At 42.8% G+C, this 16,993-nt stretch overlaps 1 protein-coding gene across 7 annotated transcripts in view; it reads right to left on the bottom strand.

Annotated features, from left to right (window-relative positions):
- Positions 1 to 16,993, bottom strand: part of itsn1 (intersectin 1 (SH3 domain protein)) — a 50,648-nt gene that overhangs the window by 10,731 nt on the left and 22,924 nt on the right. The window contains exons 18-32 of one of the 7 annotated variants that reach the window (XM_037783047.1): positions 16,067 to 16,150; positions 11,798 to 11,934; positions 11,412 to 11,710; positions 10,282 to 10,442; positions 9,987 to 10,001; positions 7,932 to 8,173; positions 7,583 to 7,757; positions 7,295 to 7,381; positions 6,061 to 6,209; positions 5,710 to 5,789; positions 5,438 to 5,622; positions 5,283 to 5,328; positions 4,955 to 5,088; positions 4,539 to 4,662; positions 4,073 to 4,267 (exon numbers count right to left, since the gene is read on the bottom strand). In XM_037783047.1, the coding sequence (XP_037638975.1) occupies positions 4,073 to 4,267; positions 4,539 to 4,662; positions 4,955 to 5,088; positions 5,283 to 5,328; positions 5,438 to 5,622; positions 5,710 to 5,789; positions 6,061 to 6,209; positions 7,295 to 7,381; positions 7,583 to 7,757; positions 7,932 to 8,173; positions 9,987 to 10,001; positions 10,282 to 10,442; positions 11,412 to 11,710; positions 11,798 to 11,934; positions 16,067 to 16,150 (2,113 nt within the window). The remainder of the gene's footprint in view (positions 1 to 4,072; positions 4,268 to 4,538; positions 4,663 to 4,954; positions 5,089 to 5,282; positions 5,329 to 5,437; positions 5,623 to 5,709; positions 5,790 to 6,060; positions 6,210 to 7,294; positions 7,382 to 7,582; positions 7,758 to 7,931; positions 8,174 to 9,986; positions 10,002 to 10,281; positions 10,443 to 11,411; positions 11,711 to 11,797; positions 11,935 to 16,066; positions 16,151 to 16,993) is intronic. The other 6 variants (XM_037783048.1, XM_037783052.1, XM_037783051.1 and 3 more) reach the window with 6 other exon arrangements.

The raw sequence follows: 16,993 nt of genomic DNA on the forward strand, positions 1-16,993 counted from the left end.
CTTTGGCATTGAGGAGAGGAGAGGAGACTTTAAGGTCCTGTTCAGACCGGGTGTTAGCAGGCGTCCTGGGTGATCGGATCACAAGTAGACAGCTCTGAGTACAGGGGTGAACGCACTCAAGACGCATTGAGATCCGATCTTTCAGACCACAGTCAGAGGTGGTCTGGGTCACATATGACCTCATTCTTTTAGCAGTGAATGTGTCCTGGGCCACATTAAGGACCGCCTACTCTACTGACATCCCGCTGGGATCCGCGGTTCTCTGCGCTCCTCGTGTGAACAGACCAGCAGACGCCTTGCAGCATGGAAACGGTTTCTGTGCTCTACTGCATCCTGTTGGTACAACTGTATTTTATTAAAATATATCTCATCTACAGGCTACATAATCTACAGACTATCAGACTACGCACGCAAAGTGCATTATTATATTATTGTCGGAGATGTGTCGCTGTTTTTGTTCCGGCTCTATATCCCGCTGTTGCCTGGCAAACGCGTCGGTGTCGGCAGCACGCGGTAGACAATAACCTTTTATTTTTATGTTAGTAAAATGTATCCAAATTCATGAATATGACGGATATTACTACTGACATTCATCTAGTATTATGCTACAACGTCTGCTGCTTTAGCCGTGTGTTTACTAGGGATGTGACAGTGAGGAAACACCGGTGTTACCGATTACACCGGACATTTTACAAGAAAAGATGATGCTCAATATCCGTAGAGCGTTTACTTTGATCTTTACCGTCGGGAGGCGGTGTGTCTGGCCTCTCTGGTCCAGCGTTCGCTGCTGGGATGCAGGTTTCCACTCGGCGCCACTCCGCCGCGCACACCGACTGTGACCGCTCCGTCATTACCTCATTAACGTTATGGTTCCTTTACAGCATTGGGTTTAAATCTCAAATATTTGCCAAATAGGCGCTTTTGCTTTCCGCTTCAACACCAAATCCTTCGCCATCGTCTTGTCTGTCAACTCTGACTCCTGCTACTCTGCTCCACGCCATATGAAGCCAACACTTTCACTTTCCGTTTGTAGTTTCCGTCATCTGACTGTGTATTGATAACACAGCGCTGACACGCCAAAATTAACTTAATGGGCTTTATTTCTGTAGCAAAACGACGGTGAGGGCGGTGGATACGTAATGTAATCAGTGTGTGTCCGACCACCGCGGCAAGTCTAGCTGACATCCACCCGCTCGCTCTCATTCCCGACTCTCTGAAGCTCTGAACCTCGCTGTTGCTGTATTAGCCATGTGTTTACTAGATGTTTATTTGCATATCGAGCGGGGAAGTGAGATCAGATCACACGTGGTCACTCATGTGGAGACGTATTCTAATACCAGGTGTGAACAGACGTATTTAGAGCTGTCTACTTGTGATCCGTTCACCCGGGACGCATGTTAAGACCAGGTGTGAACAGGGCCTATGACTGAGACTGGTCCTCCAGCAGATAGTGGGTCTTTCTGTGAAGCTGTGGGAAGGGAGGGGGGTTAGTGAGGGGTCGGGGATCGGGGGTGTGGAGCCAGCGTTTTCTGACTGACGGGTGAATGAAGCTGCTGAACCGTTCGGAGCGAGGGGTTAAAATAAAAGTAGAAAACAGGAGGGAGCGGGATGAGCTGATTCTAAATGACAGAATCTCCCATAAAGCCACAAAATGACCCACTATCCACTGAACCACGCTACCACAGGGCTGTGTGATGGAGATAGTTATATATATAGTTATATATGTTAATGTTAATGTGAGTGTGTTGAGATCCAGTCAGAAACGTGTTCATCAGTCCAATCTGGGAGGAAGGAGCTCAATAGTCTCATCTCCTCTCCTCTCTCCTTATCTAAACACCTCCTGACTGCTCAAACAGGAAGAGAAGAAGAAGGAGAGGAAGAAGAGGAAGGAGAGAAGAAGAAAGAGAGGAGTCCTGACTATTGATCTCCAGGGCGGTTTAGATAAACAGAGTTTGGCCAGGTCCAGTCAGAGCCATGCTTAGACAGAGTTTCTCGCCACCACTGGGCGTTTTTTTTTTTAACGTTACAGTCTGTCTGTCTGTCTCTGGCTTCTATTGGTGGAGAGTCGCCATTTCCGGGTCATGTGACCTCTTGCTGCTGTCCCATTGGTTGAGTGGCCTAGTGGGCGTGGCCTAGTGGGTCTCTTTGAGGGCTTTGAGGAGAGGGGGGTTCTGGGTAATGATATGATCCTAGAGAGAGGACGACAACAACAACATCAACAAAAACAACTAAACAAAACAACAACAACAACAACAACAACGACCAATCGGGCGCTAGGTGGGTGGAGCGTGCAGCAAGACAGAGAGTGTGGAGGTGTGCGCTAAGCTAGCATAGAAATAGAGGATCTAGAGCAGCGAGCAGCGTGACAGAGCTTCTATCTGCAGACAGGTGTTTCGTTCACTAGGGTTGCTCCCTCTTAGTCGACTAATCAGTCGTTTCGGTCTTAGTCAAATAAGATTTAGGCTTGCCACGGTGGTGGGTGTTTACACGGTGGTCGGGCACACACCGATTACATTACGTACCCACCCGTCGTTTTGCTTTTTTTTTACAGAAATAAACCCATCATCAGCGCCGTGTTATCAATATATAGTCGGACTACGAACGCTATACAAACTGAAAGTGAAAGTGTCTGCTCCGTACGGAGTCTCAGCTCAGAGTAGCAGGTGTAATCTGTAACACCGGTGTCGTCACAAGTTTATTAACCGGTGTCCTTTCATGCTGAATGACTTATTTCTAAGAAACTTATGAGCTCATCTCTGATAAACACCAGATTTAAAGTGAAGCTTTTCTGTGATTCTTTGTGGAGAAACTCAGTTTCAAAGTTACGAATTACTTACGAGTACAAATTTCTTTGTTCGAGGACAGCACGAGTGTTTACTAACTAAAGAATTTTTAATGGGCAAACTGTAAACGTCGCATACGTGATAACGATTTTGGGGGTAGATTTTTTAGTTTCCATGAGATGATGCGTCGTAGAAACATGACATTTTCACCAATGATTGGAAGTTTTCCGCAAATGCTGCTGACGGAGCGCTACAATTAAAGGTCAAAATTTTGAACTTCAAAAAGTCATAACTCCTACGCTGTGAGTCCGATTTAGACAAAACTTGCTACAGAAATCCTTCTCTGTTCACTCTACAAAAAGCCTCTTGGACTACCACAGTCAGCCTTTTTCAATTTTTTTGAAAAAACACATTTTAGACATCTCCTAAACCATGACTCCGATTTATACCAAATTCTCTGTGGATCATTATTGGACTCAGCTCATCAAAAAGCTTGTTGATATTTCATTGCATTTTGATGAACTTTAAAAGGACATGGCTCAACAATCATCACAAAACTTGCAGGATATGTCCTCAAGAGTACCTGAAACATACCCTGAAAGTCTCCTTCAAATCGACCTCTAGAGGGCGCTACGAATGCAACAGAGTTGGTCGTAAATTAATGAGCGTCTTTCCGATCATCATAAAACCTGCTAGTCATCTTTAATGCAGGTGTTGGAAAGTGTCAAAGGTCTAAGACCCCTCGCAGCTTTCAACTTCTAACGGTCTGTGTTGATTTGAACCCCGAAATGTTCATCAGGTGCTCATGTGTCCTAATTAGAATCTTATAAGAATATTTTTTACATTTTTTATTATTGTACAAAAGACACATTTCGCCTCAGAAGTGGTGAGAATACCCACAACGTCCACTAGTGAAAGCGCTGAGCTCTAGAAACTCTAAGTCTATGGTGGATCATGCTGAAGGGACACATGCAGGAGGGGGGGGGGAAACACACACACACATGCACATACACACCGTACAAACACACACAAACACCACCCAGAGGTGTTGCATGACTCGGGAGGTAATCAAAGAGGCCCAAAGGAGTGTCAAGGTGAAAGGTCAAAAGGTCAAACCAATCCAGGGCAAAAAACACTGAGAGAGGGACAGCATCTCCACACCTGGCTCTGGGGTGTGTGTGTGTGTGTGTGTTACTTTGTATTCCTGTTGAGTATTTTAGTATGTTGTGTGTGTGGTTCATGTGAGGTTATGTGTGTGTGTGTGTGTGTGTGTGTTTGCGAGTACTCACACTGCGTGCTCGGGTCCGTATCCGTGGTGAGTTTGACGTAGTTGCTAGGAAACAGCCCCTCCCTCCCGTTGAGCTCTCCCTTCCACCAATCACAGTCGTCCTTGTTGAGCACCATGATCACCTGACCCTTCAGGAAGGCCAGCTCGTCGTCGTTCTGCGCCACGTAGTCGTACATGCCGATCACCTGACACACCGCTTCAGGACCACAGACAGATGGAGAGGTCTTTAAGGCGTCATGTGACAGTTACAGAGACTATTTCCTGTTTTATTATGAAATTATTTCCTTTTTCTTTTATATTTTAGAGAACAGGATGGGGGCAATAGTCTGGAAACACGTATCCAGACCTGGAAATGACTAAAATCATATTCCACACTACAGCGTAGGAACCCTGTAATTCATTTAAAGCGTATTGTGGAGGTGGCTAAAGGATTTTAAAAGGTATTATACATGTATTTATTTGTGTACCTGTGCTGGCCGGAGTTAGTTTCGGAGGGTTGGGATCTGTGGGCGTCGTCTTGCTGGTGCTCGGACTGAGCAGCTTCACATAGTTGGCCGGAAACCAGCCGATCTGGCGCTTCTTCCCCCGGGCCTGGACCGATCAGAACACAGAACTCGTGAGACTCAGAGTACTCACACTATGCAAACAGCCTCATAATTCACAAAATAAATATGACAGACAATATAGAGGTAAATATAGCGACAAAGAAATGCTACTAACGATTAATTTAAATAATGTTTAGAACTGATGTTTAGTATAACTAAACTGGATTAGGTGACAGGCTCAAGGTTACTGGCCTCATGGACTTTAGGTAGATCTCTTTTCATGCAAGCTCAACATGTCGAACATGTCTTTGCGTATATTAGAGTGTGTGTTCATGTACCTGGAGCTCACCCTCCCACCAGCCCCCCGGGTTCTTTTTTCTGATGAGGATGAGCTGTCCTGGAGCCAACGTCAGCTGCTCTGCTCCTGTAGCGTTGTAGGGGGCGATCACCTGAGCGATCTCTGATCGACAGACAGCAAGAAGAAGAAGAAGAAGACATAGTTAGTCTACTCATATCCACTCAAAACAGTATTTTGCTGCTTAGCTAATTTAGAGCTTGCTGGCTAACATTAGCTTTGCTTAGAATCAAGTCGGTATTATCTACGAAAAAAGACAGAAAGTGCAGAGAAGGCTACAGCAGCAACTTTACAGAGTAAGTGAAGCTCACCTGGTTTCTTTCCCAGACTGCCCGTCTTCCCTGCTGGTCCCAAACACTAGAGACAAAGTTGAAATAACAATCATTACAAATAGTCCCCTTGTTGTGTAACATAAAGATAAACCCTCAGTTCTGGTTTGCCTCTTATGATCTGAGGGAGATCTCACCTCTGACGCCGAGTCTCGTGGTTTGACGTAATTTGAAGGAAAGACTCCCGTCTTGCCTCCGACCATGCCCGTCCACCAATCCCCTTCTTTCCTGGTCACCATGACGATATCTCCTTGCTGGAAACTCAGGTCCCCCTGCTCGCTGCTCTCATAGGTGTACATGGCCACGTACTCTGTACACATGCCTGTAGACACACGTGGACTCAATGATAAATACAGCTTTCACCTGACTTTTCCAAAAATATACATATCTACATGTTTGTGTGTGATACCTTCTCCGGTCTCTGAGGGTTTTGTTGGGGAAGGGGACGGCCGTTTTCCATTGGGCGGGCTTTCTGATACTCCAGACTCACTAGAGGAGATGAAGAAGAAGTCTTTAAACTGTAGATAAAATATATTTTTTGCAGTTTTTACTTTTAAAAAGGAGCCCAACGTATTTATCAACCACTGTTCCACTAATATAAGAATCTCTAAATCTCTCCCACTAAAAGGATTAAATGATGTGAGATGTAGCAGGAGGTGAAGCTCTAACTGTTTAGCGAGGCTAAAGTAGGAGTAACTTGATCCAGTGTTTTTAAGTTTTGGCAGCAGTCGCTCTGGTTTGATGCAACCTTTCAACCCACCTGGGGATTTTGTTGCGTGGTGCGGCACCCGGCGGCGGCGTCATGGTGGCGGAGATGAGCTTGACGTAACTTTTGGGGAACCAGCCTCTCTGTCCGGTCTGCAGTTCACCTAACCACCACATGTCCTGCTGCTCCAACACCGTTATTATCTGCAACAACAACATCAACAATACTATTAGTTAGGGCTGGAACAAATGTCTATTTACTTTTACATTCAAAGTTTCTATTGAAGTTTTCGAATGAAGCTTTGAATGTCTGTCGTCATATTCTAAGACGTCATCACCCTGACAAAATAAAATAATAATAACTTTATTTATAGCTCAAAGTGTTTTAATAATTAAAATTAAAATGCAACACATTCAAACAAGGTCAGATAGACAATAAAATTAGACGATTTGAGGACAGCAGACACTCAGAGACCATTAAGAATAATACAAATGAGAGAATTATTAAATAAATAAATATATAGTATGACATTAATTATAAGCCAAATTAAATAAATAGGTTTTCAGCTGTCGTTTCAAAATGTTCACAGAGACTGCAGCTCTTATACCTTTTAATAGGGTATTCCATAATTTTGGAGCATAGCATATTAAAAAAATATTAGTTAAATTAGATATATGTGTTATTGTGGTCATATACATGTAATTTACGGTGTTGTTAGATTGCTGCCCTGTTAATACCGGTGTGTGACTCCCTCATTGAAAATGTTGTTTTTGAAAGGCTAAACTCCGACAAAAACGGATTAAATCAGAATGTTTCATTAGATAAAAACATGTTGTGAATTTTGAAAATGATTACATATATCTCTATTTCAATACATTTTGACTTTTGGACATTACATCGCTCTAGAGTTATTGGAAATATTTGGATCACACGAGTCTGAAACAATCCTACACAGCCAATACCGGAATCTAATTATACAAATAGTATAATACTAATAATATAATTGTAGCCTAATCTTTATCTGCAACTGTGCAGAAATACTGTATTTAAACACAATTAATAGACGTGCAAAAAAAAGAAAGAAGCGCAACATTTGAATGTTGATTTAGAATTTGAATGTCAACGTTATGAATGAACCCTCCAACTATTCGGTACAGCTTTTCTATTAGTTTAGTTCTATTCAGTTAAATAAATTATCCCAGGTAGCACAAAAAGATTACAATAAAAACACACACATGCAACAGAATAAAAACAAAAACACAAATTAAAACAGGAGGGAGATGCAGACCTCATTTTTGTTGAAGTTGAGGTGGTTGTCCTTCTTCGCTCTCCAGGGATACAAAGCCTGAGCCTGAAGACCTTCCACCTTCTCCCCCTGACAAACAAGAGAATAACAGTCAATGGCACCAATCAGCTCAGATGTTCACGTACAAACAGAGCAGCAACTGATTAATCCTATGAAGAACAAGGTTGTCAGCAGGGAAGAGGATTTTATTTTGAATCCAATCTGGGGGACCCGTTTGAGAAACATTTATCCAATTTAGGTCCAGGACAAAAAGTTTGGTTCTGTTCCTACCTGCCCCAGCACAGGAGAAGGCGAGGAGCCCGTCGTCATGGTAGCAGGTGTGAAGGCGGAGCGTTGTCGTAGCTGCGCCGAGGGAACACTGAGCGAAGGATTCTGACTGGTCGTAGAGGTCGGCCATGCGTCCCATCCCTCGCTGTCTGATTGATTGGCTGTGTTGGAGGGCCAACTGGACATATACACCCACATATTAGTACATAGATAAGTACCTCATATTACCCCACTTCAAAACACCCGAACTATCCCTTTAAATATCAAGCAGTGTCTAATATTCTGTCCTTAGATGGACCAGTGAAGCCAGTCTGAGCCCGTCTCTGATAGCATTGACACAGGCAGGACTTACGTGGTGCTAAAGTCGGCCCAGTTACTGTTGGCGGAGGACGTGGAGGAGGCGTGTGCGGGCGCTGGGGGAGGCGTGGACATCGGCTGCTGGGCTGTGGGGGGCGTGGCCGAGGCTGTTGCACGCAGGTTGATTGGTGCTTCGCTGTCGGGTATCCGTTCAGCATAATTGGCTGGAAACCAACCGGTGCGGCCCCTGAGCTCTCCTCCCAGCCAACCGGGTTCACCCGTCTGGGATTCATCCACCTATGAGAGCAGAGAGGCGGGATTTGGATAAAAGTAGAAGCATGCTAGCGCACACGGGGACGCTAATCAATAGAGATGTGTGTGTGTGTTTGTGTGTGTTCAGTAGGACTGCCCCCTCTTAGTCGATTAGTCGACTAATCAGTCGTTTCAGTCTTAGTCGACTAAAATTTTCGATTGGTCGTCAATTAAATCAATGATGAGTCGACAAAATCATGAGTGTGAGTCGACTTAGAATGTCTTGGGACGGGGACAGCCCTAGTGTTCAGATTCATGGTAGAACAGATCGGTGGTGTAACCATCGTCAGCAGCAGCTGTTCAGAGTTGAATTCCAGGAATCCGATTTACCAAATTAGTAGATAATCGAGCGAGACAAATAACATATCAACTTCTTAATGTTGTGTTCTGGTTCTTGTTTTTATCACAACAACCAGACTCTTATAATGACCTTTTCTATTCACCTGTCTAACTCAATCATTCTACTTCTATAAATAACTTGCCGCTGTCCCAGTGGGCAACCTCTGGATCTGAAAAGTGAAGCCAATACTGATGTACCTTGAAATTGTCTGGTTGTATAGAAGTCTATGAGAAAATGAGCCTACTCCTCTCTTGATTTATTACCTCTGTAAACATTGTAGACATGAGTTTATGGTCTCAATCGCTAGTTTCAAGTCTTCTTCAATACAGCATGATGTTCATTTTGTAAATTATGGTCCCATTTAGAGTCAGATAGACCATAAAGCAGGGGATGCTTTAGGGCGGGGCTACCTTGTGATTGACAGGTCGCTACCACGGCGTTGTCCGGTCTGGGAGTTGTCCGTGTTTTCGTCTTACAACTTTAACCCTTTCAGTGTGTTTTCACTTCATCAAAGTTAATTTTGGTTGCCTAAAAATGTCTTATTCAGCGTTCGGTTGTACTTAGCTCCACCCTCTTGTGTCACTTCTGGTTCCAAAACCCAAGATGGCGACGGCCGAAAAACCAAGATGATGACGGACAAAAACAAAGATGGTGACAGCCAAAAACCAAGATAACAATGGCAAAAATGCTGAACTCAAGGCTTCAAAACGGCAGTCCACAAACCAATAGGTGATTTCACGGTGACTATGTCCACTTCTTATACTATACAGTCTCCTTTACTGCAACTCAACAATATATTAACGTTATTTTCAGTTCTTTAAGTCCAACATGTTGTTGTCCATACAGTGTTTTGTTGTAAAACAGGTGGGAAAGGAGCTTTAGATTGCTGCTAGACTGCCGTGTTAACACAGGTGCATGCCTACTTTTGTTTCTTTTTTCTTTACCTCAGTGAAAATGTTGTTTTTGAAAGGCTAAACGCCAACAAATATGGATTGAAGCAGAATATTTTGTTAGATAAAAACATGTTGTGAATGTTTTTTTTCAGCAGGTTTACATCCAATGTGTTATCTAATTCATGTGGAAGTTTATTGATGTAAAGTATTTATGTATTGTATTGTTATGTATGTATTGATGTGACATATTTTTTCACAAAGTAGCCTAAAGTGAAGCAGCATTTATTTATTCAGAGAGGTCCGACTGTAAAGCTTTACACTTACAGTGATGCACATTCACAACTTTTCACATTCACATGTGAAAACAAATCAAGCATAACAACATTTACAGATCTGATTAGAATTATTTGGTTAAAAAACATAAATAAAGAAAAGCCAAAGACATTCATCAACTGCCAAATGAATGAACACGGTGATGACATGAGATGAACCAAATGACAGCAAATGAAAGCCGGCTTGTGATTGGTGGAGGCACGACAACACTGGGCGGGGGCTAACAACTTACCCATTCCCCCTTCACCTTCAGTTTGCACAGATGAGGAGAGAGGAAACAGTTAATACTCACACACACACAGACCTCACAGACACACTTCAGAGAGCGTAGAGTCGCCATAAAATATCTGTTCACTCAACGCGTATATTTAAGTCCTTGTGTTTATGTGCTTTATGTCCCAACTCATTTTAACTGCAGACTCTCACTCGACTCACTAGTCTAAACCCTCGTGTGCTCCCGTGTTTTTGTAGCAAGGTGACGGCTGACGGATGCACTAAGACACTGAGTTTGTGTGCAGACTACGTACCATGATCACATCCCCCGGAGCGATGCTGATCTCATCGTGGCTGCGAGCATCAAATGGATATAGAGCCCTGTAGTAGACCACCTTCACTGGGTGCTGAGTCTGGTCGAAGCTGCAGACCGGAGTCTTCTGGTCAAACAGACTGGGAACTGGACCCTTCTCCCCTGTAAACACACAGAGATACATAAGGGGTAATGTATGAATATAATAAACACAGACTAGAATCCACCAATACTGTCTGTTGCTGGTCAAACTATAAGGGGCCGTTCACATGTTGCATCTAAAAACGCCAGCCGTGCTGCTTTCATCCTTTCATCTAAGGTGCTTGTGAGGTTGCACTACTGTCGCGCCTGCTGTTACTAAGCACCCAAAACCTGCGTGCTGCGATGACGATGATGAAGTTGCGGTAATTTAGCAGTAAAAGCCGCACTGACTAAACCAAACAAATTTAATTTCCAGCACCGTAAATCCCTCACAGTAGCTTTACTGCTCCATTAGTAAGTCACCTTTCAACCAGATGTTGTCGTCACATGAAATGCGTTGTGGCGTTCCAAAAGCTGAAGTATTTTTATCTCGGAGCACAGCCATTGCAGCCTGGAAAATAAGCGCTTGGGAACGCTTGCGAATCGCGACGGCATCTCTCCTGCATTTGAGCACGCCTGCCGCGCACCAACATTGACAATAAATGTAATTTCCTCTCACGCAGCTCACTGGCCGTCGTGCTAACTGGCCGTCGGCTGTAGTCTTTGCGGTGTGTTCGAGTGCAACTTGTCGGCCAAGACAAAGGCGACGTGAGGCGACGCAACAGTCAGCCTTCATCGCCGCTAGTTCTTTGATGTCGGCTTGGTGTGTCTGGGCCTGAAGGATCTGACAGGCTTTGGAGTTGTGTCCAAAACCTCATAGATAAAAAGCTACTTGTTCCTGAGAGGTTACCGTGTTTTTATTCAGAAATTCAGAATTTAGTTCAGTAAATCTCGAGGAAAGTGTGCTGGAGTTTGTTTCTTCCTTTGCTGCTAGAAACTCTGGAATTAAGTGAAGATGCCACTTTAAACACAGGTTACCACCACACACCAGTCCCTGCTTTAGGGATCTCATGTTGCTCTGTTTCATTCAGTCTAACAGCCATAACACACCTGTTGAGGCCCAGGGGTCACCCGGCTGGCTGAACAGCTTGGTCAGTTTCTCCTGCATATCCTTCTTGCCTCTCCCCTCGTCCTCATTCTCTTCTACTGATCCTCCTGCGCCTCCCTTCTGGACCTCTTCCTCCTCCTCATCCTCCTCCACCTCCATCCCTCTCCTCTTCCTCTCCTCCTCTTCCTGAGTCACTCTGTTCAGCCAGGCGTGGGGTGCAGAGATGGAGGGCGGGCTCGGAGCGCTGGGGGCGGAGCTCGCTGCTTCATCCCTCCAGGACACGGCCTCGTCCGATGACAACCTGATGATGATGAGAGGGAGACGGTTGATCTTTCATACCGTAAAGTACGTACAGAACGTGTCATGGTTTAATGCGACCTCATCTCACCTGCTGTCCGACAGCTCGACGGACCTCCTCTCCACCGGGGTGTGTATGTGAGGGTGTGTGTATGTCAGTGAGTGTGTGTCTCCTTCCAGCTCCCTCTGTTTCTGCCTCTGCTGCCGGCTGTGGATCTCCCTCAGCTCCTGCAAGGCATCATGGGATACAGGAAGGAACAGCAAGTGAGGAGGAGGTGGGGTCAGAGAGGGCTGGTTGCTACGGGTTACCATCGACAACAAACAACTACAACAAACAACAACAACAACAACAACAACAAACAACAGCAGCAGCAGCAGTACGTATTAGTCAGGTGATCAAGGCAAGCTCAGCCCCTGAAACTGTCCCTGCTGGTAACCACGGCGATTAATTGAATGTTAATTATTTTAAGACGAGGCTGACGAGCAGCTCGCTGATTTTGAAGTTGAACGAGGACTCCTAGCTGCTGCTTAAAATCCTCCATCTGTCCTGGAGTGCAAGAAATCAACAGTAGACTGAGGTGTCTAAAATTTTGCTCCCGTGCTGCTACTCCTGTCTCTTTCTCTAAACTCCATGTACTGTAGGTAATACACCGACTACAGAGAAGTACCTAAATACTACAAAACACCTGAACTATCCCTTTAAAGTGGGAGGGGATGTTACTGGCGGCGGGGCGGAGCTTGCACGAGGCACAGTATGTTTGTGGGAGGCGTTAGGTATAAACAGAAAAAGGGGAGAAGGATGGGGGAGTCAGGGGATGCAGTGGGGGCAGTTCTGTGTAGTCATGACAACCAGCTGTGCCATTAGAACACACTCTGTTACTATAACAACAACAACAACAAGGCAGCTGTCGTGTTTCAGCCAAACAACCAACGTGAGGAAACCTTCAGAAACAAGCAAACCAATCAGAGAGAAGAGACTGACGGAGTAAAGAGTAAAACTACTGGAGAGAGAGAGAGAGAGAGAGAGAGAACGCCAAGTCAATCTGAAACAGGAAGTGAGAGACAACAGACAACAGAGCACAGACTAGACACAGACACACATTCACCCACATAAAGACAAGCTTACCACCATACTCAGATTCTAGTTTATCAGCCTCATAAATGTCTACTAGCTTCTACTTGTCTGGCTGAAACATCATCAGGTAGCAAACAGGCAGTAGCGTTACAGTACAGTAGTAATCTAGTGAAGTAGCCGAGCATAGCAACAGCATAAAGTCACTAATCTAGTTAGCGCCTGCTAACCTACACTCTAAGAAAAGTCCGTAAAAAATACGGGCTAATGTACCGTGTTAATATGAAGGAATTTTCTGTTTTACCCATATTTTTAAAACCGCATTGCATTGTGGGAACAAGAACCTCCGCTAGCTCGAAAGTTGGAAGAGGCAGAGACCGTCACACACGGCAAAGTTTAGTTCAAATTTCGGATTTGGAGAAACCAGGAATATTTTGATGACTAATTTTGAAACTAACGCAAGTTTGGTATCGTATTTTACGTTTTACCAATGTTTATATTTTAGACTTCAGTGGACGTCAGGTAGAGTTAGTCCCAGTTTTAGCCTCAGGTGGTCCGCAGAGACGGTTTTCCCTCCAGAATGTAGAGGTTGGGCCTGCTATTTGGCTAGGTCCGGAGGATATACTGTAAATCAACAGAAATTTACGTTTTAGGATTAACAGAAGTGTCCGTGAATGGAACGGAGGACATCCTGAAAAATCAACAGAAATTTCCATTTTAGGGTTGAAGAACATGTCCATAAACTTAATGGAAAATGTACTGGTAATCTTCTGCCAGGACATTATCTGTTTTTCAAACAGATTTTTTTCTTAGAGTGTAGCAAGAGTGCTAGTTTAGCGTGACAGCTGTGTTCAGCGTTAAAGGTGCTAAATGCAAGATTGGGAGCATTTCTACTTTAGGGGACGAGAGGAGGAGAGATAATAAAGAGAAGAGGGTAAAAGAAAACAAAAGATGAAGAGACAAGAAGAAAGACAGATAAAGAAGAGAGAGAGAGAGAGAGAGAGAGGGACACGGTTGCGAGGGAAAGGGAGGCTGGGTCGGTTGGTTGTTGTGTGGACCTTTATAACGTAGTCTAGCCGAGCCAGACACACCCTGACGGCTGACACACACTCCTGTAGCTGTCCCTGAAACACACATATATATATATACATACATACACACACACACACACACAGAGAGAGGATCAATCATCCTGTAGACACACAGACACACACTCAGACAGTTAACGTTTCAGTCCATATTCACGCACTTTGTCCAATTAAGGTATTAAAGAAGTTATTTATCAGCAGTTTCTCTGCGTGTTGAAAGTAATTTGGAACAACATTAGACACTTAAAGTCCTCTTGGTAGGGACCTTTGTCAACATCATCTTATATATATGCATGTATACAGCGTAAAATAACTTCATATATGATGTTGAGATTGTAATATCAGACACAGCACACTGAGCACAGACACAACAGCAGTTAGCAGGTTATGTGGGTAAGTTTACTTGTTGAATGTTGGTCTTATGAATTCAATTTTTAAAATAAAATATCCAAATCCATATACTAATTCATTTCAAACTGCTTTCCAATTACTTGAACAAATATTTTAATTAGAAACATAAATCTGGGTCTCTCAGTAGAGATTAAACAAATAAGTGAGAGCACAATAAGGCCTTGACTCATGCAAGGAGAGGCTCCTGTGACTCACTGTGATGAGTAATGTGCTGTTACAACTGTTAAGTGTAGCCGGAGTAACAAAAACAGGCTGAAGTTGGCAGCAGCTAAGTTGTCATATTATTTATTGTATTGTGCAAGAAGCCTGAACAGACTATTTCACTGACCTGTCTGTACGTGACAGTAGACTTTAGTTCAGTTAGTTTTTTTTAGGTGTTTACTAGGGATGCACAATATGAAATAACTAGTTCATAACCTGTAGTTTATTAACATTTATATGTTCTTCCTTCCTGTTTTTAATGAGTCACAAAGTTTTGCTAACGATATACATTATTTATTTACATTACATTATTATTTGCTGTGTGTACTGAGTGCCTCCTTGAGGTGTTACTGACTCTGACTTGTGAGATTAGACAAAACAGCACACCAGAGACAATACATGAGTATGTGAGTGTCAGTGCTTCTCAGTAAGGAGGACGGAACCTGCCAAATTAAAAATAAATTAATTATTCGATAAATAAATAAATAAATGTCACTGAATATATTTTTAAAAAATATTTTAAAAATAAATATAGCCATTAATGAACTGATAAAATGTCACATAAATTGATATTATATATATATATATTATATTTAAATTTGCTTCTTTATTTATTTATCTTTGTATAAATTCCCTTATCCATTTACACTTCTGTTTAATTTCCTCTTTTATTTATTTATGTTTTTATTTTTATTAGTTTTTAAATGTGTTGATTTATTTTTGCCTTTATTTTTTATTTATTTATTTTTGTAAATAAAAACCAAAGGGTGAATAAATAAGGGAATTAATACAAAGATAAATAAATAAAGAAGCAAATTAAAACAGAATTATCAATTTATGTCACATTTTTTTATCAATTAATGGCTACATTTATTTTTAATATTATTTTTGCTACATTTAATGACATATTCATTTATTTATCCAATCATTTATTTATTTATTTTTGCATTTATTTAATTTTGTAAATAAAAAACAGAAGAATAAATAAATAAGGGAATTAAAACAAAATTAAATAAATAAAGAAGCAAATTAAAATAGAAATATCAATTTATGTCACATTTTATCAATTAATTAATGGCTATATTTATTTTTAATATTATTTTTGCTACATTTGATGACATATTCATTTATTTATCGAGTCATTTATTTACTTATTCTTTTTTTTTTATTTTGGCAGGTTCCGTCCTCTATATTGCAGTAGTCAAACCACTTGAATATTACAGTCAAGCTTCAACTGGCTGAAAAACATCTGGCTGCCTGGCGGGAGCATCACAGTGCACAACACGTGTTAAACAGGAAACATCTGCACAAACCAGGCATTTTAAAACTCTTATTTTTAGGTGTTAAAGATGGCAAAGCCTTCTGAACTGACTTGAAGCTTGCCAGTTAGTAGTCTGATAAGAGGGTGAACTATGTTTTACTTGTTTCTGAAATAGTCTAAAAGAGCAGAAAGTGCAGGTCCAATCCCAATGCAACAGCTGCTCTATGCTCCAGGTGTGTTCATCACATGATATTGATATTATTTCACATTACAGAGTATATCCCAGCTGCAGTACCACCCCAGTCCAGCAGTGGCAGTGTGCTCTACCTGTCTCCCTGTCTGTTCCTCCTGAAGCTGGCGTCGCAGGGCTTCTATCCTGGCACAGTGGTTGGCATAGAACTCACACAGAGACTGGCATGGGCAAGGGAGCAAAAGGCCAGTGTAGGAGGTAAATAAAGGAGTAGAAAATATAGAAGGAAGGGTTTATTATGTGGATTAAAACAAAGAATATGAGAGGAAAGAGGTCAAGAAAGGAAACACAGAGGAGGAGGACAGCGAGTAGAAGAAAGAGTCCCAGTGGGAAGAGAGGACAGAGGACGAGAGAAGATTTTGGGGAGAGGAAGTGGTGTAGAAAGGAAGGTGGACGGCAGTAATAGTCAAACATCGTTCACATCTCAGTGGCTCGGTTCGGCAAAGAATCACCGCTGAGACGTGACTGCACTTCACTCTGGAGGAAACACTGCTGGATGTGTTTGTTTCCCAACTTTCTCTTTCTCATTGAGAACCAACTTGATTAGATTATCTGTCAGAAAATCTATTTATTGTGGTCTGTGTTGTCTCTGCTTTCCTCCCTTCCTTCTCATTCTCCTCTCTTCCTCATTGAAACAGACCACAGAACTAATTCTCCTCTCTCTGACCTGACTCAGAGCTCTGGGCTAAAGAAGAAGAAGGTTGGTCTAAGAAACATAAACATACCGCTGAGCTCCAACCCTTAAAAGGTGCAATGTGTAAGATCTGCACAAAACAAATAGGAGGCAGAATTTCATCTCTACTGCTGGGTTCATATCATAGACTGTCTATATAGATGGACGACGTGTCTCCACTTCCTCCCACTGTACAAAAGTGAAGCCAAAATATCCAAGATAGGGGAGCTGCCTTCTTGAGATTTTGGGTTATCGGGGGGTGGAGCCGCGATATCGAGCCAACCAATCGCGAGCCGAGCACAGCCGCAGCTTGTCAGCGAGAGAGACTCAC

The sequence above is a fragment of the Sebastes umbrosus genome, chromosome 10, assembly GCF_015220745.1.
Source record: "Sebastes umbrosus isolate fSebUmb1 chromosome 10, fSebUmb1.pri, whole genome shotgun sequence".
NCBI classification, from domain to species: Eukaryota; Metazoa; Chordata; class Actinopteri; order Perciformes; family Sebastidae; genus Sebastes; species Sebastes umbrosus.